The sequence below is a fragment of the Theobroma umbraticum genome, unplaced genomic scaffold, assembly GCF_002168275.2.
Source record: "Theobroma umbraticum cultivar Fairchild unplaced genomic scaffold, ASM216827v3 scaffold_302.0, whole genome shotgun sequence".
NCBI classification, from domain to species: Eukaryota; Viridiplantae; Streptophyta; class Magnoliopsida; order Malvales; family Malvaceae; genus Theobroma; species Theobroma umbraticum.
Window position 1 is genome coordinate 270,512 of NW_018397287.1, and position 25,079 is coordinate 295,590.

General features: G+C 32.7%; 2 protein-coding genes across 3 annotated transcripts; both read left to right on the plus strand.

Moving 5' to 3' along the window:
- The first annotated feature begins 1,790 nt into the window (after positions 1 to 1,790).
- On the plus strand, positions 1,791 to 6,718 carry SRD2 (snRNA activating complex family protein). 2 transcript variants are annotated; one of them, XM_021444451.1, is made up of 11 exons: positions 1,791 to 2,351; positions 2,450 to 2,502; positions 2,718 to 2,784; positions 2,880 to 2,911; positions 3,210 to 3,396; positions 4,036 to 4,124; positions 4,211 to 4,301; positions 4,868 to 4,963; positions 5,306 to 5,431; positions 5,522 to 5,782; positions 6,059 to 6,718. In XM_021444451.1, exons 1-11 carry the CDS (start codon positions 2,232 to 2,234, stop codon positions 6,338 to 6,340), a joined length of 1,404 nt encoding a protein of 467 aa, XP_021300126.1. In that variant the 5' UTR covers positions 1,791 to 2,231; the 3' UTR covers positions 6,341 to 6,718. The 2 variants fall into 2 exon arrangements, with proteins under 2 accessions (XP_021300126.1, XP_021300127.1); XM_021444452.1 differs by having other exon boundaries at positions 3,213 to 3,396.
- A 3,869-nt stretch (positions 6,719 to 10,587) lies between these two features.
- On the plus strand, positions 10,588 to 13,621 carry LOC110428587 (putative oxidoreductase At4g09670). The gene is made up of 2 exons (XM_021444455.2): positions 10,588 to 11,272; positions 12,695 to 13,621. The coding sequence occupies exons 1-2, from the start codon at positions 10,613 to 10,615 to the stop codon at positions 13,313 to 13,315; spliced, it is 1,281 nt and encodes a 426-aa protein (XP_021300130.1). The 5' UTR covers positions 10,588 to 10,612; the 3' UTR covers positions 13,316 to 13,621.
- The last annotated feature ends 11,458 nt before the right edge of the window (positions 13,622 to 25,079 follow it).

A 25,079-nucleotide genomic window follows, 5' to 3' on the forward strand; every position in this document is an offset into this window, starting at 1 on the left:
TTAGATCATATAAATATTAAGGTTTAATAAAAGCATAGTTAACATTCTAATGCATATTCAAAATAAATTTTAACTGTGTCAACATACACACACACACATTTCATGATCAAACTTGACTTGAATTATGAAATTAAGCACTATAAGCAATTCTATCACTTAAGTAAAGTTATAGACTTCAATCATTAAGGTCAAGCAAGATCAAAAGTCATATAAGTATTTGATTTGACCAAAACAATAAATGAACAAAAAAAATATTTTCATTCAGTTCAATGATTTCATCCTAATAAATTTTATGAGCTTAAGCACTGATTCAATCTTGGAACAATCATTTAAGTACAAACATAAAACATATTCCAAGAATTGTTCCTAAACTTAAACATTTAAACATTTCAATTTTCAAGACATGATTTTTCAACCTAAATAGAATTATAGGGGCAGTGATGGCCCATGAGTTTGATGATGCTCCATTCGATAGGTGAATTTCGGACGTTGATCTGATTTGAGGTTGAGTGGCGTTTTTTCTTTTGTGACTATGTGTTCACTTGTAAGGATGGTGGTAAGCAGGGACGGTGGTATAGGTCTCACCTATGATTCCTATTTGTAGTGCTTTGATGCCACCAGTTTAAGATTACTTTGGGTAATGTCATCCGTTGGGAGATTACTCCAAACGATGACTTTGATTCTCCACCTATTGCTTAGGCACGCATGTGATTTGAACCCTCCACCCAATGCTTTAGCATGCGTGTGATTTAATTTTCTGTCAATTACTTCGTATTATGCATGATTTGACTTCGTTGATTGGCCACCATACTTGATTTGACTATATCCAAGAGAGGAGCATTTGTTGATTTTATTTGATTGTGATGACATGCATTATGATATGGCATGATATACTATGAACACATGGTTAATAAATTGACATAAGCCTCGAAGTAAGCAGAGTATATTTATTGAGTTTGGAGTTATGCTCAGCAGCTAAAGTGTGCCTATGGAGCCTAGTTTGGTAATGGCTTTAAAGGATAAGCCTTAATTGATACACTTTGTTATGGAGACGTAGAATTGATTAAGCACGAATATGATACACTATTAAGATGATAAAGGTAAGATATTAGGATGATCCTTACACCTTTAAATTAGAGATGTTTGATAATGGCTATGATAGCTTTATGATTAGATATTTTTATACATATGTGTATATTTATATGTGATTTATTATGCTATACTAATCTTTTCCCTCATTGAGTGAGATAACTCACTCATTTTTGTAACATGTGCAGATAAATAGGTTGTGGGATCGTGTGATAAAGGTCATCCATTAATAATTTGATTTTGACACTCAGTAAGTCTCCATTTTGATATGTTTACTTTATTAAGTCTATCATGAGCTTTCACATTTAGTTTAGCTTGTTGTGTATGTATGCATAACATGCTATTTAGATTTATGTAAAAGTTGTAAAGCACAAACCTGTTTGTTGACCTCTATATGAGTTTATGAATATTATGTTAAGATTTATGTATGAATAATGTGCCAAGGACTACTGCTAGTATTTGAATTTAAATATTTTATAAATATGAATATTTGAGAACCTTTAACTATGTGTTTTATGATTTGAAATTTTAAAACTTACTTAAGTCTCGCGAGCTTTTCTTACCGGAATCATGCTCTTGTCACGGACCCTCAAGTTTAGAATCATGAAATTCTAAATTACCCTTTATTGTTTTATGAAATTACTAAACTAGACATATATATATTTATATATTTCTTTTCTCTTCCTCACTCCTCAGCCTGTCCCTCCTAACATCTCTAGCTTCATTGCCGCCGTCCGGTCCACCTGTCGCCTTACCTTTCCCGTTTCTTTTCTCATTCGTCTCACCCCTCCTTTGTTTTCTTTTCCTTTCATCGACGTCCGTCCTCTTCGCTCTTGTCTCTTCCTTTCTACCGCCGACCTCCATCACTGCCGCGTTCCTCTTTTGCTGCTTCGTCGTTTGTCCGCCGGAGTGGAATGCTTTTCCGATTCTCACTTTGTATTCTTTGTACTGGGATTATTCCTTCTGTATCTTCAAATACTTATACCTTTTGATTCATTATTATTTGGAGTTTGGCTTCTGGATAGTTTAAGTATGCAAGTTTTGGGGATCTTTGCTTCTGAGTATTCTGGGATTAGACTTCTCTTGTACTGCTTTCGTTCTAAATAATTAGTGGCATAATAGAGAAGGTTGAAGGCAAAAGAATGGAGAGTATGATAGCAAATTGCTCAATCCCAAGGGGTGGGCCTATTTATATTCCGAATCTCATTAGTCCTCTCACCACCGTGCCGGAGTTTCAGGATGTGCTTGTTCAAGAAGTCCAGGTCCTACAATCTGAGCTTTCTCTTTCATGTTAATCTTTTTGCAGTTTCTCCCTTTGCTCTTTCTATTTTTGTGGTAACTTTTTGGGTTGTTTTTATAGGAACTAGAGGCTGAATTGGATTCATCTCAGCTTACTGATGCTGAGGAAATTTGGTTAGTTCTTCTCTATCTTCAATTCGGTACTTAATTTTCAGTGTTGAATTTTTCAGTATATCAAACAATTCCTTATCCCATCTTCAATTCTACTCTTTTTTTTTAAATTTTTATTTTACTGCTAGTTTAAATTAATATTTTGCCTCTTTTCTCCTCAAACTCTGCCTATCTTATGATCTTGATTCATTTTTTACTATTAATTCTACTCTCTTCAGCGTTGACGACCTTAAAATTCTTAAGGAGGAAGAGTTAGTAGAAATGGCTCTTGAGGAAGCCTTTAAGGTATCTCCTGCAAGGGATAGTGTCAGTCTAGTGCTACAGCTATTGTTGCCTTACTTTAGTTTTTTTCCAGATTTTATTGATGGATTCCATTGCAGGGTGATGAGCATGCTGGAAATGCTGCTTCAGGGTGAGCTCTATTTGTAATTCCTTCTTGATCATCTTGGCCTTTTCAATTGATCTAAAATAGAGCTCATATTAAAAGCTGCTTTTGGCATTCTTCAAATATTTGTTTCTGATTTTGGGACTTTCATAAACTGTAATTGTTTTCCACTTCCCATTTATCCTTGAGTAATTGCCTTCGCTTTTGTAGCACTTAGCTTCTGTTATTTCTTCAGTTCTTGGCTATAGATATTGATCTTCAAGTTTTGACAGCTATATCAATCATTTGCCACCTTCATTGTTACCCACTTATATACTTTATACAGCAGTGATTGTAGAAAATCTGGAAATAAACATGATCGTGTAAAGGGCTCTGGATTAGGGAATGCTTCAACTTCAATCGAGTCCACAAATGGGCGTCCTTCTGTTTCTGATTTGGATGGAGTTGCAATGGAAAAGAAAAACGGCTCAAAGAAGCAAAAGAAAAGGAAAGCTAATAAGCATCTTGTTGAAGTATGGTATCGTATTCAATTTCCTTTATATTTCTGTACTATGATCTATCATATTTGATTAGGCTAAATGCTCATTTTAGGATCTAGCATTTGTGAAATATTTATTTCTGGATGAAACCGATTGTTTTGTTAAATTAGGATATAACTTTTTGGATTTATCCTTTTAAGGAAAATCCATTACAAAAGTTAGCAAATACAGGTAATAGGACTAACAGTTACTACGTGAAGGTAATTCTTAATCATCAATTTTTCTTAAATGAATAAAATTGAAAGGTTACATCCTAATTTGAACGAAACAATAGGTTAAATCCTGTAATCAAAAATTTGCAAACGGTAGATCCTAAATGAGAATTTAGCTGATTATTATAGTTTATTATTCTATTCTTATTTAATTACATTGAAATTTGAGAATTTGGCATTATGAACTTTAAATTGTTTGCTTTTCTTATTAAATTTAGTGTATTTGCTTGATGGTTTGCATCTGCAGTGTAAAGTCTAAATTGTGAACTGTTTTCTCATATTTTACTTTCTTCACAAGTATATGGATTGCTTGTAGATTAAAAGAACCAGATCACAAGCATATGTCATAATCTCTGTTTCCATTCCCTTCTTAACAAAGTTATTGCCATTGCATGTCCAGAATACTTGTTTCAAAAGGGTGGAGCAACTTGCAAAAGTTAAGCAAAAGCAGGATGAAGATAAAGCAACAGCAAGGCTGCATTCTTTGAAGTTTGTTTCAAGATTTGTCTGTGGTATTCTCTAACTGATAAACCTTCTCTGATTCTTGCTGATTGTTGACTATAATTTTTGTCCAGTGCTGTCTCCAAGAACAATGATTGTGCTATTCCATCCTCCGACAAAATTGAAAGGATGAAATCCCTCCGGTCTATGAATTCTTCAGGAAAGGTTTGCCTAAAAGGTTCCTATTTGTATTTTAAATACTTTCTTTAAATTTAGATCCAAGAATCTACATAGAACTTGAACTTATGTGTGCTTTAAGACTTTACTTGTACGGGAAAGGTTTTGGTACAAAGCATTTTATGGTTCTTATGCTTTTGACTTGTTTAATACTTTGATAAGTCTAGAATGCATGCCGTTAGATGATATCCAAAGCTAAACTACCAAACCAACTTGAGTTTTAATAAAACTTTCTCTAAATAAAAGGAGTTAGTTGATGGCCTTATATATGGTGATGGAATTCAGCAGCTTAATATTCTTTTAGTCACTTTGTTACATTAAGGGACAAATTTGAATGGATGATACATTTAGCTTTTGTCCTAACTCAATCCCTTGGAAGACTGCTCATACAGTTTGAATAAACACTCGTTGCTTCCTGGTCACTTAAGATAAGACAAGGATGACAATCTTTGAAAAGTTTCTGAGGCAAATTTTAGGACCGAAGCATGGGCTTACTATATTCATTCTTCTTGATACTTAAGTATTCTTTCTTTATTGCTTTTCATGAACAACAGGTGAAGACACTGGAAGTTGAGGAGCACATACCAGTGTTATACCCAGAAGTTGTTCTTTGTGTTGAGGTCTACCATAACAAACGGAGATGGTCAAAGGTGCGATGTTTTGCCTCTCAGTTCTAAATTAAATAGTTGTTTGTATTGGATTATTTTTTTTATTTTCTTTTCCTTTTAATCATGTATGTTGTTACTTTATCAGTAACGGCCTATCAAGATCGTAAACTTCTGTTTGGTAGGATTTCTGATAGTATTCAGTATGAAATCTACAAGGTTTTATTATATGCACGAAAAATTACCAATCTATAAGAAGAAGAAAAAATTAGATTCTCTTAGTTTATAGAACGTTACTTTCATATACTTTTCCACTATTATTTATTTGACATTCATTCTTTTGCCCCTCCCATCTGCTGTTATTTACATCTTCTTGAATTGTTGTAGATCCAAGAGTTCTTGGTTCTGGGCCATCAAACCTTGACTGAACTCAAGGACAAGATATATTGCTTGACAGACCAGGTGATGCAGAAGGCCGGCAAGCATGATCCTTCTGGATATTTCCTTATTGAAGTAAGGAACCCATATCATTCATCCCTTTGTCCCTGTAATGAAAATTTTTGTGTTAATTATAGGATCTAATCGACTGCTATATTTCTGCAGGATATTTTTTTCAATGATTTGAGAGATCCCTCTGCTATAGATTACAGTGGACCTATATTTGATTGGCTCAGGAACTCCAAGGATGATGCTCTTAAAAAATGGGAGAGCATCATAACTGGTGAGTTGCAACAAAAGCAAAGAGCAATATTAGGCGATGTAACACCTTCAAAATTGCCCAATTTCAAAGCTCTTGACATGCACAAGACACGGTTTTGTGACTTGAGGTTTCAACTCGGTGCTGGATATCTCTATTGTCATCAGGTACAACCTTTTTTGTTCCCTCCTTTTATGACTTCTAAATTGGAGGTATACATCATATATTCTGAGAATCATGGCATTGGAAGCATGCAAGATGTTTGGCATCATACTCTACTATGCTGGCATTTGTTGTTTTCGAAATCGAAGTCCTGAGTCGGATTAATCTTGTATTTGATTCAAATGATCTTGCTGGTGATCGTGCTTAGCATGAAATGATGATTATGCCTTTGGATGTGTGTTACTGTTTTGCACTATTTTGATGGAAATCACATGGTGCAGGGGGACTGCAAGCACACAATGGTGATTAGGGACATGAGGTTGATTCACCCGGAGGATGTGCACAACCGAGCAGCTTATCCGATAGTCATCTTTCAACTAAAACCCCGTGTTCAGAAATGCCATGTTTGTAAAATCTCCAGAGCTACCAAAGTAACTGTGGATGACAAGTGGGCCAGGGAGAACCCTTGTTATTTCTGTGATTGCTGCTTCTCCCTTCTTCACTCCAGTGATGAGTCTCCTCTATATGCCCAATTTTCTGTATACGATTACGTACATGATTAGGCTGATGTTCAGGGTTAACGTTCATTGGAGGAATAAAGGATCATAAGTAAATATCAACTACACGTCTTTTATCCCTACCACTAGCACAAGCCAATGAAACGAATCCCCACCAAGTGATTCCTTACCGGTTGAGATGACAAAAACATATTCTTTTCTCAGGAATGCATGCCAGAGTTTTCATACATGAGATCAATTATGCTACATATGTGGCTAAATATAGGTTATTGCTTAATTATGTAAAAAAGTAAGAATATTTTTATGGATTGTGTAAGAGTTATCACTTCCCATTAAAAAGCAAGAATCTTTATTAGTGGATTGAAAATTCTTGGTTGCTAAAAGAGTGAGATGTGGGCATCAAAAAAGCCAAACCATTTTAAATTTATTGTCTCTTTTTAATTTTTTGCGTTATTAGTCGGTGTTTATATTTCTCTTAGGAAAATAGTTACATATCGATTTAATGTTTTACACTTAGAAAATTATTTGTCCTTTTACTTTACATAGCTAGTATTTAACTTAAAAAAAAATTATCTTGATATATTGTTTTTGCACTTAAGTGATTTATTGTTGAAAATTGTTTTTGATCATAGCAAATATTTTTGGTTGAAAAAGTTTTGATTTGATAACTATATTTTCGAAGAAATTTTTATAAATACCAATTCACTTCCCTCTTAGTATATTTCACTTTGAGACTTTCAGTATGTAAAGTTAGAATAATTTTTATGACAATGATTGTTAAGCATGTTGAAAAAATTATTTCCATAAATGGTTTATTAAAAGATTTGAACTACAAAGTTTTATGAAGTTTTCAAGAAAATGTTCAAATGACTTGATTTGATAATAATTGTGATATGTGAGACATAATGATTTTCAAATTGTTTACAAATCTACTAAATATACAAATATGCTATTATGTATTAGTTTCAACAAGATGAGACAAACCTTTTCATGTTTGTAATCCACTTGATTACTTTAGCCTTTGGGTTAGAGTGAGTACGAGATATTTCTATAATTAATGTATGAATGTTCCTATGCATATGTTAGATGCGATGTAACATGATAAAAATGTTGGATGCATAAATTCCATTTACGAGATTGTAACATCTGTGCCATCAGATGTATGCGTTAAGCATATCATGTACATTATGGGCTAAACATGTGAATAATTTTTGATATTATGAAATACATACCATGAGATGTATGTGTTGAGATAGTCATATATATTATGGGATAAGTATGTGAATGATTTATGAGGTTATGAGATATATGCCATGAGATATATGTGTTGAAATAGTCATATACATTATAGGCTAAGCATGTGAGTAATTTATGAGGTTATGAGAAGTATGCCATGAGATTTATGTGTTGATATAGTCATATACACTATGGGCTAAGCATGATGATGATTTATGAAAATGTTATATGTACATGATGCAAGTTAAGGATGAAAACGATCTTAAGCTTAAGAGATATTATGATGATCGTGGATAAGGTCGAAGTGCCACTCACGCAACTATGATAATTGTTCACACGAGGTGAACTAGATGGTAGTGAGGACTTTGTCCACTACCCGCCTGAGTGGGGTGAGACCACTCGATAAATCGTGGATAACGCGAATGTGCCATTCACTAGAGTGAATTAAAAATCCAATATAGTGATGATTAAACCATTATTTGCCATAATGGGGTGAACCCATTTATAGTTAGAATGTTATGACAAATGAGATTAATAAGTTAGAGAAATGATAATGAGTATTGTTTCATGATTCATGATTAAATGCCTAGTTTATGATTATATGAGTATTTACGATGTTATTCACATTATAATGTGGTGATATTGGCTATGTTAGATAGAACTTTAGCTGAGGGAATGATCCCTCAATGCTTGAAAGACTTATGAATGAGTTAGATTTAAGAAAATGCCTAAAAGGTCAGATTTTGTGGTAAAAGTATCGATACATATGAGATATGTATTGATACATTTTCAATAGAATGCCACAAGAGGCATTCTATGTGAAATATATCGATACATTACCAAAGGTATCAATAGATGCCTTGCATGTATTAATACATTCCAAAATGTACCGATAGAATTGTTGCAGAATTGATCTCTCAAGTGATTTTAGAGAGATTTTCAATATCAAAGGGTTTTTAATAATTTATGCAAAGATATTTTTCATGCAATGTTATTCAGAGGATGATTAAATGCTATGTTTCATGAATATCATGGTATTGAGAAAAGATTTATGAATCATATGTATTTATAATTGCATGGTTACGTAAAACTCTTATCCTCTAGCTTATCCTCTTCCTTGTATCCACTCACAGAGTCTTTATGACTCACATTATTTTCCCTTACTATTTTAGTTGTAGATCAATGATAGCACTCTCTTGTTAGCAACTAGTGTCATAGAAACTTGATCTGTTTATTTTTCATTGGTAAGTGTCTAACAGCTCTTGATGCCTAGTGAATCAAGTTATGTTTTGCTCACGAGTCAATTTATGTTATGTTTATGTTTACAGACTATGAACACGTTTATGGATTATGAGTATATTGCAATAATGTAGCCAAATGTTTGGGCATATTACATTATGAATGTTATGTTAAATATATAAAGTGGCTCAAGAGCCCATATGAACACTCGAAGGTGTTGAGACATGTAAATATTATAGTGCATTAAAGATGTGGATTATAGTGCATTAGAGATGTGGCACTCTGATGATATACGAATGCTGCATTTACAGTATTATGTTGATAAGTTTCATATATGTGTAATGTTGCGTGTGGTAGTATGCATGCCTATGGATGTTTAACTACGCTTCTACATTCATAAATGTTTAACTATGAACGTTAAAAAGGCTTATTTAGGCTTGGAGAGCTATACCTATATGCTCAGGTCATTTTCCACCATAAATTGGGATGTGACAAAGAGTGGGTCAGTTGTGCTTTCTCCATTTTCACCATTCCCATTCATTTTGTTGATCAAGTTAGCAGCATTTTCACCTTTATGGGGTAGTATGGGTTGAGGTTGATGGGTTGTAGTAGTAAAGGATGCAAAATGGGCGATGGTCTCTATCATCTACTGTTGTTACCCTCCACTATTTGCATACTTTCTTGGAAGGCTTAAAGCATTTTTAGGAGCTCTTGGACGTAAGTGGGGATGACCATTTCTTGGTTGCTTAAAGAACTCTCCATATCTTCTGGCAATGAAATTTTCTAACAACTTTAACTTAATGTGATCACTTTTCTCTAGTGGAGTTGCCAAAATATAGATGGTTCTTCTAGTAAGGAGAGAGAACATGTTAGAACAAGTAAAACAAAATGTACTAGAAGTGATATAGAGGAAGATTGGAGCAATTCTTGAAGTGTAAGTGCTCTTGTGGCAAGTGGTGAAACATAAGAGATCAATGAATAATTGGAGAGAGTGGCGAAGCATGATGAATGGAAAGAGTTGAGTAGAGAGAATATTTGGAAGAACTTTGAGAGAGTTTTTGAGAGTAATCTTTAATGATTTTCTAATCCCTCCTAAATTGCCAAGCTTTGATATTTATGCTAAATAAGAGCATTTTCTTAAAAATAATTAATAAAAGGAGAGTATTTTTAAGAGAATATGTTCTGTATGGAAAAACGTGCTTGTTATAGGAAGAGCACATTTACTATGGGAAGAACAACTTATCAGAAAAACACCTTAAAGAGCAATTTATTGGATGTTATGAGAAGAATACATAATTGGATAATGCACGTAAGTTTTGGATAATAGAGTATTGATACTTAATAATGTGCCATGTACACTTTTAAGAAGAAAGGAAAATGTAAAGCATGCATACTTCAAGAAAATATTAAGAACAAGTCTTTTTAATTATTTTTATATTTAAATTATTAAATTAAACTTTTTAAAATATCTCAAACGTGAATATAACTCATGAATCCTTCTATTTGCTTTGAGTTACTTTTACTCCCTTGTATAATGTAATTATTTCATGCTTGTTTTTATTTTATAGGATAATATTTAAAGAAATAATAGTACAAAGTGCTAGTACTAATGGGCTTGATGAGATTTAATCTACTCTTCCTAGCTTTATTAGCTTTAAGGTTGATGTAGTTATTGATGATAATTGCTATATGTTTTGTTACTTTATTAGACTCCTATTTTGTCAAGGTATAGAATTTTCTTTGATAAGAAAGCAAAAGCGAAAGTCTGAAAAGTACATCATCTTGGAACGAGAATTATTTATTTTACTTTCAATTTTATTTTAGCAACAACATCACATACGGATGATACACGTAAGGCTGAACAACAATACAAGAGCGAACAGACCTTTGATTTCCAATTATGACAAGTTAGTCCACACACTGTGCAGTCTTGATCTGGTATTGCGTGGATCAGTCAGGGTCACTCCAAGTAACTTTAACAATTTGACACTCCCGTCGTATCATCTCTCTCTCTCTACCTCGCACCAAAAGAGAAAACAAATGGCTGATATTCCCATCAGAATCGGAATCATTGGCTGCGCCGACATAGCCCGCAAAGTATCCCGAGCCATCCAACTCGCTCCGAACGCCACGCTCTCCGCCGTCGCCAGCCGCTCCATCGACAAAGCCGCCAATTTCGCCAAGGCCAACGGGTTCCCACCTGAAGCCAAGATCTACGACTCCTACGAGTCCCTGCTAGACGACCCAGACATCGACGCCGTTTATTTACCCTTACCCACTAGCCTCCACCACAAATGGGCAGTATTGACGGCTCAGAAAAAGAAGCATCTGCTAATGGAGAAGCCACTGGCTTTGAACGTGGCACAGTTTGATGAGATTTTAAAGGCTTGTGAAGAAAATGGGGTTCAGATTATGGATGGGACCATGTGGGTGCATAATCCCAGGACCTATAAAATGAAGGAGTTTTTAAACGATAAGGAGCGGTTTGGTCTGCTTAAATCGGTAAGTTTTTTACTGGGTTTCAGCTGAATTTCAGGGGTTTTCTTTTGTTTTGTAGTTTACCAGTTTCTTCTTAGCCAAAGAGGAAGGTTAAAGATTATTTTATGCAGGAATGAAATGGTACAAGTAGGTGTCAGACTGGTCTAGAGACCAACATATTTTTCCAAAAAGAAAGAAAGAATATAGACTTTTATTAATTATTTTTCTTTTTCATTCTTATAAAATTCATTTAGAGCTAGATTTTGATGATGAATCTTAGTAATCCGTGATCTGTGTAATAAGTTTTTTTTTTTTTGAAGAGCATCTTTTTAATAAATTAGGCAAGAGAATGGCGTCAACTTATTTATTTTTGTACTAATTAGCACCTCTGCTTCAGTAAAGAACTATATTTAGCGCCCTTCACCTCGGACTGCAGTGACTGTCTCTGTTTGGTTAAGTTATCCTGTATATCCTGTTGTTGATCCCGAACCTCGTGCTTTTCTGAACCTCTTCAGGCAATATTTATGGCTTGTTTATTGTTAAAACAAGAGGCATTGGTGCTTGATGGAATTAGAACCTAGTACCTTCTTGGCCTATGATTCATTTATTGGTGCGGCAAAGTCTTGTTCTGGTTCCTAAGCTGTCAATTTAGAATCTACACTGCGGTTTATGAGATGCGATTTGTTGAACCTTTTAGACTATTATAGGATGCCGGGGGAGGATTGCACTAAACTAAGAATAGTGGGGTGGTGAGTAAGACTCTGGGGCTTAATTGGATGAGAAAAGATAGTTAGGATGTGAAGATTTGTTCAGGATGGGGTCTTGTCGGTTGCAGAGGAAGAGAAAACAAACCCGACTGATGGTATAGATATGTGAGTGTTCATTGTCAACAATAAAGGGTACCCTTTTTTTCTGTTTTTGAGAAACAGTTATATCAACTGAAGTTTTGAGTTTCTGTGGCCCCTGAACATATGCTAAGTTAGGGCTTGTAGAGAGGGTTGTCTAAGGGATAAAGCAAATGAGTGGGGATGATTTTTTCATCTGAAACAGAGCTAGCAAGAATGATCCAAAGGCTTTGCACAATTCCTAAGAGAGAGTTGCTGTGAATTTTTGTAAGTTCCTATTAATTAAAAGAAGCCTTATATGAATGTTTTGTATGCGTATGTTTGTGTGTCTGAAAAGAGAGAAGCGTCCATGCTTCCGAGTCCAAGTCTGCATGATTAGGAATGTTTGCAAAACACTCAGACAACCTATCTTGGAATCCAACTTATATAAAATCCTTTATGTTTATCACCTATTGTAAGATAAGTTGCTGCTGTTTGTCATGAATTATTACTAAGATGATAAAATTTTATCTGATTTGATTTAGGTGACCTTCTCACCCTCTAAAATTATGCATTTTTAACAGAGAATGACAATATTGATTAAAACCTTTGGGTTCCTCAGGTAAATAGCTGCTTCACATTTTTTGCTGATCCAGATTTTCTCAAGAATGACATTCGTGTGAAGCCGGATCTTGATGCACTCGGTGCTCTTGGCGATGCTGGGTGGTATGGCATCAGGTCAGTCCTTTGGGCAGCTGATTATGAGCTGCCCAAGACTGTTGCAGCCTTGCAAGGTCCTGTTCTCAATGAAGCTGGGGTAATTCTAGCTTGTGGGGCTTCACTATACTGGGAAGATGGCAAAGTTGCAACCTTCCATTGCTCTTTCTTATCAAATTTGACAATGAATCTCACCGCTATAGGAACATGTGGAACTTTGCATCTCACGGATTTCATCATTCCTTACCAAGAGCATGAGGCCTCTTATACTACATCCTCAAAACCTCAATTTAATGAACTTGTAACAGGATGGGTGCCAATTCCAAGTGAACACACTGTCACTGTAAATGTACCTCAGGAAGCCTGCATGGTCAGAGAGTTTGCTAGCTTGGTTGAAAATATTAAAAAGAATGGTGCGCAGCCAGATAAGAAGTGGCCGACAATCAGCAGGAAGACGCAATTGGTTCTTGATGCAGTGAAGGCATCCATTGAGAAAGGTTTTGAAGCTGTTGAAATTGTGAGTTAATGTAGAGGTTGCTTGGGCTACCAATTATTTATGCATGTTAGAATGATCCGTTTCTAAATGGCCTCTCACATCACTTGAACATGTATTGTGAGACAGTGCCTGTGGTGCAGTACTTTCTAGCATCAATGTGAACATCTAGTTGGTTACTTTAAACTACTTATTTCAGTTGAAAAAGAACTTAGATGACAAACTTGAGTGGTGAAAGCCACAGACCTGCCATGGTGCTCTGGTGGACCGAAGTTAATTCTAGAATGTTTTGGGAATGCACTTATCAATGTACTTTGGATTATCAGTTGGTTGCCATCATTTCTGAACATTTGTACTACTATTATCATCTATGTTTATATTCGAAATAGGCATAACTTTGGTGTTCTTTTCCAACAAGTTAGCAGCCTGATAAATAGGGCTTGGGTGCGCCGGTTTTGGAGTCTCATGGGACAAAAATCCTTCCTCTTCTTTAGAAACCCAATTATCCATTAGCTGTTTTATCTGTTTCTCAACCTTACAAAATGTTTGGCTGGTGGGAAAGATGAAAGAAGGAAAGAGATTGGAAGGAGAATCGTATGCTTTTATAATCCAATGTGGGTCCATGTGCCCATACATATAACATTTATTTGCACATATGTGGTGCCCACATAGGCTCTCAAGCCATCAAGTTCAATTCATATAAATGCATAATTAAAATCCATACCAAGTATAATTGTCACAAGGAAAGTGACTCTATCCCACATCAGACAGGAACGGGAGGTCCTGGGCTCTTTATAAGCGGGTGTGTTGCACACTCCTATAAGCCGGTTTATGGGGGAGAGAGTAATGATCCCGTGACAAAGTGGTATCAGAGCAGACCGATCCTCGTTCTGACTCACGCCAAGCGCCCGGTCCGGTGGGGCTAGCCCAGTGGGGCCCAACGGGGTAGGCAGGGTGGTCGACGGCAACGGGGGCGTTGCCGATTCGGGTGGGTGAGAGTGTCACAAGGAAAGTGCCTCTATCCCACATCAGATAGGAACGGGAGGTCCTGGACTTCTTATAAGCGGGTGTGCTACACACCCCTATAAGCCGGTGTGCTACACACCCCTATAAGCCGGTTTATGGGAGAGAGAGTAATGACCCCGTGACATAATGCCCTAGAATGGTTACATCATCACAACAATATTCAACAATGTTATAAAATAAGTATTTATTAAAGATTGACTCAACCAGTGGAACATGTTCCAACTTTCTAAGCTTCAAGACGGTTATTATACCACTTATCAAGAAAAAAAAAACGGATCACATCTCTGTGACTTGAGTGGCTGAAGAGCTATCACTGATTTGTAACAAAAATAAGGAAAATTAACGTGTGAGTTATAAAGATTCCATGATAAATATGATAAGGGGACAAGATAAAGGAAAAAGCTTTTGCACAAATTACATTATTAATGTAAATATGAATTTTGAGATAAATATGCTATATTTCAAATTTCTCATTTTCATAATGAAATCGATATTTCATAAACATGTGATTTTTTAAATAAATAAAACGTTTATGCAAGATTTTAAGAAAAAACAAGGAAGCTGTACCTTACCGGATCCTTCTTAAGAGAGACAGTACTTAATCATATAATCCAAGTTATAGGTGATTTACTCCAATTTCTTCATAAATTATATAAGTTAGTCATGTATTCAAGATTTTCCATTAGAATCCAATCATAACATTTTGTGATTGTCTTCCAACCCATATAACTCAAGCAATCATTTTTCCAACTATATAACTCAAATGATCGCTTTTAATTTGTAAAACCAAAGTGGCCATTCTTTGTTTATAATCTATAAACTTAACAAATGCACTAAGACTTATTCTATTTATTAACCCATCTAGGATAGCGTATAGCTTAGAGTTAATCTACATCTCAATCAGCCATTACAAACATAAAAAACAATCATAAGAGACATCACAATAACAAGAATAGTATGCAATAATCATGAATGTAGGGGATGCTTACTTGGTCTTGGCCCACGTCTAGGCAGCCCACATATGGGTGTCATCAATAGGTGGTACATTCACCCCCACTTAAGCTATATACATTTGTGTGTGTGGCACAATGTGTCAAACGAGACTGTAGGCGGGCATCATAGATAGAATTTTATGGTTAAATAAAATAAATAATACATGATTATATTAAAATATATAATAACATTTCAATATATACAAAATACAATACAATAAACATTTTGTAACTGTATTTTATTTTCAAAATATTTATAATATAATATAATTTTTAAATATTCTTTACTCAATATAATACTTATATATATATGTTAATATTGATTAATATATCAGCATTAGTTAGTATGAAATAATATACTTTAATATTAACATTATATTAATTTATTATTTTATTTTCAACATAGATTAATTAATATTCATAATATTATTTAATAACATATAAGATATTATATTTCTATAACTATTTTATCTTTTAATATGTTTATAATAGGAGTTAATATTGATAACACTTATTTATATATTAATAGGGATGTAATATATTTTAATACTAACATAATATTAACTATTGTTTTATTATCAATACAAATTAATTAATATTAATATGAATATTATGACTTCCAAAATTCGTCTGAGATTGGAATTGACCCGTCCTGCCATTTGTAGCTAATCGGACAGGCACTGCATTTCCTAGGAAAAGACATCGTTGGAACTCTAATAAAAAGGCTTTGACTTCAACAGGCGTGTGTCTGATCTCTCCAGAGGGGCCTGTACCTTTTATAGTTTCGAGGGTTATGTATTTTTTTAAATATATAATTAAAAAAAATTACTTTTTAAACAAATAATTATTTATTAATTACTAAATTAAATACTCAAATGTCATTTAGAGGATTATATTACACACATTTCATTGCTTCTTTTCTCTTCCACCTTAGCAATTGAAAATCATGTAGTATTTTGTTTTTGTTTTAGGGAATATAATGTTGTTTTTGGAGGAAAAATTACAAAAAGACTCAGATTAATTGGTGTTTAATAAACATTGATCAAAATACGAATTTAATAAAATTTTATTAATACATTATTGTACGTAAATTACCAAAAAGTATACATTAGTTACAATTTTTTTGTAAATTATAATACTTATCATAATATCAATGTCGCATTTGTATAAAATAACAAATATAATTTTAATTAATGATAATTAATTAATTATTATTATAATATTTATTTGATTTAAAATCAAGATATACGTGTTCAATTAAATATAATAAAAAATAAAAATTTATTTAAATTTTGAATAATTTAAAATTTTTTTTCAAATATTGCAATGTTTTATAAATATTACCCTAACAATAACGTATTAAGGTTTACACATCCAAAACAAAAAAAAAAAACAAACATATTAAGGTTTAAAACATATGCCCTCAACTTTGAGATTTGAAAAGTCAGAGTTAATCACCCAGTGGCTACTAAAAGCCATAAATAGGTTCTTTCCTTTGTACCAAAAGACAATTTTTGTTTTCCTTTTGTGCTTCAGCATTTTCCCAGAAAATATTACAGTGCTAAACCCTAATTTCAATGCATTTTCTTACACCCACCATTCGCAAACTCCATAACAAAGTGTGGACTCAGCTTTTGTTTTGTGAATGCTGGAGCAGTAAATTGCAGATTCAAGTACAACTCCAGCTGTGTTAAATAATTAGTTCATCTTCACTTTCCCCTCTAAGTAAAGAACAGCGTGGCCAATTTCTTTTATTATTAGCTTTTTATGTATTTTATTGTTGCGTGAAGACAACAGAAAGGTTTGCTCCATTGCTGGAATTTATAGCTTCTTCCTCATTCCAATAATACTGCATAAATGTGCGTGCTCGCACAATAGCCGAAAGACAGCCTTTCTTCTCATTAACTAAAGAATATCTGTCACGTGAAAAAGGTAAATTTTGGTCTTGTTTACATAAAATGTTTAGTGTGATCTAAGTGTTTGATATAGTCAAAGTAATTACCTTATTAAGACACTATTTTTTGGGAGACTTATTAGGACACTTTGATTGCATTAATAAAATTGTTTAATCTTTTTTTATATAATACTTGAAAAAACTTTTCAACTATTCAATAAAATTTAAATAAATTTTTATTATTCTATTATGTTTAATAAAATCTTTAAATTTTTATTTTGAATTAAATAAATATTTATGATTAATAGTTGACTAATTATCATTAGTCAAAATATCACTGCCCATATGATGTTGATGTGATTCTAACATAAAAAGTGTAAAAAAAAACTATATGATTATATTATCATGCTACGTCAACATATCATTTAATCATCATTATGACATTTTAACATGTCATATCAATGTCCGGTGATATGAAATTACAAATAATATTTTCATTAATAATAATGAATAAATCATTACTTATAAAATTTTATTTATCTCAAAATAAAAATATAAAAATTTAATTTTATTTGAATTTTTAAAAATAATTTACTAGATTTTTTAAATATTATATGTGACTATTGAAATTACCTATTTGTTCGCAACCTGGATAGTATTACATATGCCTATTGCTTTTCATATATATATATATATATGTGTGTGTTGGCGGAGGAAAAATAAAATAAAAAGATTGGCCTAATTATATAACTTAGGGTTGTGGAGTTCATGGAGAAGAGAAGAAAATGGCCTTAGCTAGGCTGACGGAGATTGTTTATAGTAGGAATATGACATTCCAGATCAATTAATGCCATTGGTATCATAACTTAGCTTAGTAAATATATATTTCTTTAAATTAATGAATTAATTTGCAAGAAAATTAAAAATCTTAGAGCACTTACTCCTAGGTTGAGCAAAATATCTTAGGCCATCATGAATATACAATGTTCAGTGCCTACGTGCAAACACTCTGTTCTTAAGTTTTGTGAATTTCAATATGAATCCTACTGTTCTTTTTCCTCGATATATATCATTCAAAATGTATATGTCGTTGTTAAGGTGATTCACCTGGAAAAGAGTGGGTGTGATTGTATAATTAATTAAGTCTTCTTGCTAAAGTCAATACCTAGCTATAGGCCGGTTAACTTGCCATCATCACCAGTAATAATCTAATGATTTGTGTTAATATGAGATAAACTAAATTTATAATTACAAATTAATGTAATCCACATGTTTAATTCTGATTAACTTATACCCCTCAAATCTTATATTAGTTGACCTTTGTAATTCATATATGAGTTTAATTGCATTGTCTTGAAAATTGAATTGAGTTGAAAAAATACAAGCTGAAGCAAATCCTTTCCTGGGATTTCTCTTCCATCAAGTGATAATGGTCACATTTTCTTATTTATTTTTTGTTGGTGCAAATGAGGTTTAAATGAAATTTAAATAATTGGTCAAATTGATTGAAGGTAAATTTTTGCACTTTGTAAGATGCAATCTTTAGGTAAAAATATTATTTCAATAATTACCTTATGAACAACTATTCATTCCATTAAACATAATTTTTGAGGTATAATATGAAAAGATAACTTTTGATATCTAAAATTTTCAACTGTAGTATTTTTTCAATTGTCTCATAACTTTTGAATTTAGAGGTATTTTTTCAACATGTCATTTTACTAAGAGATATAACTATTCATATGAAAAACTCATCTGCAATCCAATAGTCACACTATGTCATTTTATGTAACATAACTTTTGAGTTAAGATAGTTTTTTATTATGTGATATAATCTTTTTATTTGAAAATACATCGACAATTCTTTGTTTTTTGACACATTTGAGAAAATTTAAAAGAAATAATTATCTTGATCGTTACTATAATCTCCTCTAACAAATATGTCTTTTGAATTGGATTTTATTTTTAGTGGTTTGAGTTCGTTTGTAGATGTTGGTAGAGAAGCTTTTCATATTTGGTTAATTTTGACAAGGACAAAAATGTTAACATAACGCTCAAAAAAATTCTTGAATTATTTAAAAAAAATGCAAATAATCCTTGTTGTTCTATTGCGTTCAATCAAACTTTTGTATTTTAATTTTAGATTAAATAGTCCCCTGTGAATAATGGTTGACCAATTGTCTTTAGTCAAAATGTCGCTTATCATTTTATACTCACATAATACTAACATGGCACTGATTTGGAGGGTGAAATATGTTATCATGAGCTGGAACTTAAGCCCAATCCTATGCAATTTTAGGTCCTAAAAATAGAACTTAAGAAAAACTATAAATCATGAGCCCACGTTCCTAATCTAAAAGATATACTTGATAAATGGTTGAAGATTTATGTTTATATACTCAAGACCCACCCTATTTTTTACTGATGTGGGATTCGTGACATGTCACTTGGTCATGTTATTATGTCATCAGCAATTATAACACGTCAATATGCCATGTCATCATCAATTACAATGTTTCAACATGCCATGTTAGCGCCATGTGGCATATAATGACATGTGACATTTTGACTAAGTCAACCATTAGCTATAAGGGTTTATTTGGCTTAAAATAAAAATATAAGAGCTAATTGAACATAATTAAAAAAAGGATTTATTTGAATTTTCTTGAATAGTGTAAAGACTTCTTTTGAGTATTATGGCAAAAAAAATTTAAATTTTAAGTTATTTTATTTGTTAGGGTTGTGATGAAGGACTGGAAACTGAATTCCATGTTCTATGTAACTATCTTTATGCTAGAGTTGTTTGGTTTGGAACAAAATAAGGGATTAGAGAAGTTGCAAGTAATTTTGATTCCATTTTTGATTGGTGTAAAGAGTTGTTCTAAGAGATGTGCAAAGATGATTTTAAGGAGATGATTTGTGTGCTATGGGCTCTATGGAAAACCAGAAATATAGTAATTTTTAAGCAAGCAAGGCGGGAACAACATGCTTGGTTCAGTGGAAGAAATAGAATGAAAATAGAATAATCATTCTAAGGGAATAGAATAAGGGAAGAATAATTATTATGTAGATTGGTTCATATTAATGGAATAGGATAGAAATTGCCATTATTACTTATTCCATTGGTTGGTTGGTAGGAATAATTTTAAGAATAGTCAAGGAATAATGGGTAAATGATAAAAATACCTTTTATTAAAATTTAAAGATTTTTTAGTTTTTATAAAAAAATACTATGATGAGAAAACAATGCTCTTTATTAAAATTAAAGAACATATTTTGTTAGAAAATAAAAATATTCTAAGCAATAAAATCAAAATAACTTTTACTATAATTAAATAATATTTTCACCAAAATACAAGCATATTTTTATTATAATTTAATAATATTTTGTTTTAGAAGATAATTAAACCTTTTATTATAATTAAATAATATTTAATATTAAAAGACAAAATATATTCTTCATTAAATTTAAATAATACTAAATAATATTCTTTATTACATTTATTATATCCAAATAATAATATTAAATAATATTCTTTATAATATTTATTATAGTTAAATAATATTAATATATTAAATAATATTTAAATATTTTCATTTCTTTTTTTTTGAAAATGAAGTAAAAAATTTTGTGTCTTCTATGCTTTAGAGAGAGAAGGAGTGAGGAAGAGAGAGAAAAAATAGGTTTAGTATTTTTTTGTAAGGTAATTTTTTAAATTCTAAAAGAATATATTTATATGATCAACTTCTTTTCTTATTCCTAATAATTTGGAATACCCATTACCAAAGGGGGCCTTGGTAATGTCTATTTAGGCTTCTCTTGGAACTAAATGCAACTTTATCTCAAGAAGGAGAATAAGAGAGGAATGGCTATTCCCTTCCCCCCAACCAAGGATGCCCTAAGAGAAGTAATTGAGATGGGCATTAATTTGTGCCAATAATATTGCAATGCAATAGTGGTGCCATGATCATTAATAGAAGAGAAGGTGACTACAAAAAAACATTGGAAAAGATCAGGGGGCTGAGATAAAAGTTAATTGTGATGCTGTTATGTTATCCATTGATGGGGAGAATTAGGATGGAGTTGGATTTGTAGATAGTGTTGGTCCCAAAGTAGTCATAGAGGAGGGTGAATAGTATTAAAAATTTTTTTAAAGGAAACTCTTAAGTTTGAAAAACTCTTAAATGATTTTGGAATGAAAAGTTTAAAACTTGTTAAAGTTAAAAGACATCAGGTAAAGAAAGGGTACAGAAAAGTAGACAAAACACAAGTATTTGTAGTAGTTTGGTCTCTTTAACCTACAGCTATTACTTTGATCTCTCAATCAAGGATGTTTTACCCAACTTCACTAATCCTGTGGAATTGACAACTTTCTTCAAGCTTTTTACAAAGTGACCTTCTAAGTCAAGCTCAAAACCCTTACAAGCTTTCCCAACCTTAGTCTATCCCATAAAGTTTCTCTCACACTCTATGTGAACAAAGAATAAAGAAAAGATAGAGTACAATTAATCACTTAACTAATCTAAGATGTATAAGTTCAAGCTCAAACACTTTTACAAAGGGTAGGAGTAAAATACAAGTGTAAGAGAAGGTTTTTTTATTCTTTAGGCTCAAAATCACTTTGGATAGGTTCTTTATGATTTATACTTAGAAGACAGTTTCTAGTCATTGGAAACAGTTTTAGAACAAAAATAGCCATCATTTGTCTTCTAACGACTTTTTTCAAATTTGTTGACAGTGCCTTCTTAACTAGTTAAGGATGAGCTTAACCAATTAAAGCTTTCTTGTCTTGCAATCTACTTCATTGTGTTAACCGATTAAGGGTGGCTTTAACCGATTAAGCACATTTTATTCTCAAACTTCTCTAACTAGTAGTTTTCATTTAATTGGTTAGTCTTCTCTTTAATTGATTGAGGCATTTCTTCCTTCAACTTTAATTGATTGAAATAAGCATTAACCGATTAAAATATCTTCAAATTTGAATTCCTTCATTTGGCACCCTCCAATGGTCAACTTCATTTTAAATTTGAATTTTGGCCTTTCTGGGTACTTCTTGTTTGACCTTTAATCAATTAAATCCTTTGGTTAACCAATTAACATGCTTTTGTTTTGAATCCAGTACCCTCTTAATCAGTTAAACCTTATTTTAACTGATTAAGACTTTTCTGCCTCATTTTAATGTAACGCCTAGTTTTGTGTTAACCGATTAAAGATCCTTGATAATCAATTAAAACTATACTATTTTTGTTGAGTTCTTTCTTCTTTGTTTGTTTAACTGATATTGCAATTGAACAGGCTTCTTGACTTGTTTTCAAGCAATAAATATGCTAAGACATTTAAACTTTCTCTTGCACACTTCAATAACGTAATTAGACACCAATGAATGATGAATGTTTTGTTATCATCAAAAACACATGGAGTCGACAATTAGAAAAAACAATGGTGATATGATAATGGCAGGTGCTGTAAAGCTATTATCTGCGCAGAGTGTTGCTTTGGCTGAGTTGAAGACGATATGCTGTGCATTAACTATATGTCTGTAGGAAAATATTCAGGCCACAAGTGTTAAAATAGATTGCATTCAAGTGGAAAACTGAATCAAAAAGAGGCAATATAATAGTGATGTTGGCCATATAGTAGAAGATTGTATAATATTGTTAAAACAAACTGCTGCAAAGTGGAATTTGGCTAAAGAGAAGCGAGCAAGGTAGCCCATGAACTGGCTAAATCAGTTAAGAACTTGAGATTAACCATGCCATTTGGAGGAATGCTTTAGAGACACTGGATACTACACAATGAGTACTCGAGGTCGATTTAAAGTCCATGTAAGGGATTTAGGGGTTTATGGGATAGTAAGACATGTTAGTGTGGTACTCTTTTTTTCTTTTCAAGGGTTTTTCCCATTGGGTTTTACAATGGAAAATTTTTTAAGGAGGCCCCTTTTTCATGTCATGGTAGGTTATAATATATGGATTAACAAAGATTTTGATGACTTATTTATATTATAATGCTATATGCCATAGAATTGGAAACAACTTTTCCATACCATAAATGATAATCCATTCCATAAACATTTTCATAATGGTGTTAACTATTCCTTATCTTAAAGAATAGAAACACTAATTTATGTATCATTTTACCCTTTAAAAATTTTGAATTCCTAACTTTGTCCCAAGAATAAGAGAGAGAATATAGTTGGGATTAGATTTCGACCATGGCACCAGTCAAGAAATTACCAAATTATGTCAACAGTCGTTGGAGGTGACGAAATGGACTACCAATGGCCAAATTTGGTAAAGAAAGATCAACAAAGGGGGTCAACAACTAGGTGACGTTTGGTACTTTACAATACAATGTGATTACAAGTAATGTGATTGTAAGTAATGTGATTGCAAGCAATGTGATTATAGGGAAAATAACGCAACCCTAGATCTAGCTGTTGATAGCCATTGAATGGTGCATCATCAACCAAGTTTGGCCACGCAAAATGCCATGATGGCATGCTAGACAATTTGACAGTTAGAAGTGTCAAAAACGCTTTCTGGCTACGTTATTTGACCACGACAATGTTTGAGGCTCAAGTCTTGGTGGCTCGATTTGGGTGTTGTAAGACTGTTATTGTATGTCGATGGTTGGATCTTATAACTAGTAGCACCTAGGTGCTTGGTCGAAGACCAGGTTCAGTCATCGTTCCTATTGCTGATCAATGTGAGAGGAAGAAAGAAAAGAAGGAAAAGAGAAAAAAAAAAAGAAGAGAAGAAAAGAACAAGAAAAAGAAAAATGGAGAGGAAAGGGAAAAACATAATGAAAAGAGTTAAATTTTTAATTAATTAAGGTAATAGTAAAAATTTTAATTATAATAAAAGTAACTTTCATAATAATTTACTATTACTTTTATAAAAGGAGATAAATCAGTCTTTTATATTTATTTCAATCATATTTTCTAAGTCATTGAAACATATTAATGTTATTCTTATTACATCTAATTTCAAAAAATCAAAATTCATAATAACTATACTATTTTAATTTTTCACTATTCTATTTTTAGAGAATAATTACTCTTTTATCCCAATCTATGAATCAAATGTGCTATGATAATAAGGCAATCGAAGAAACATGAAGAGATAACATTATCTACATGGCTAGTTGCTTCAAGATTTGACTTAAAAGTCAGGCAAGCAAGCATGGAATTGCACGTGAGCTGAGAGCCTCGTGAATGTAGAAGAGAAAACCCTTTTTAATTCATGGCTGCAAATGGTGGAGAAGAAGGCACGAATGCATACGAAGGCGTCTTGAAACTAGAAACCTAAAACAACACCCCCCACCACCTTCACCTCGCTTCCCGCCGTAACACACGCTCCATTCGTGTCCAAGCAAGCACAGACTCTCGAAGGAAAACAAATAATAATAAAGACCTAAAATTGTCTCGTAGTTTTCAGTCGAGGATCCTACATTCGTGGGCACAAATTAATGCCCCACCTTGGGATTCATATCTTAAGGTTGTGATTATTGGAATCTGGAAACTACGTAGAAAGTTCTGGGAAGGGATGATGTGGTTTCTTACTATCCATGTCCAGGCCTTGATGTTCAAACCCTACTAATCTTTAAAGTTTCGTTGATGAATAAGTTTAAAGACCATGATTGATGGCTTATTCACCATTATCCAATACATTTAATGTGAAAATGTCTAAAACAAAATCTTGAAGTCAAATCTTAATATATCGGTAGATTGAGTAACAAAAATAGGATAAACTTTCGGGTTTAAAATAAGTACCTCAACTACTATCATTTGCTTGTAGAAATGGATAAGATATGAACGTATGTACACTTTCCCTTGGACCCTTTCCAAACATATATATACTAGAACACTTTCTGGTAGAAATT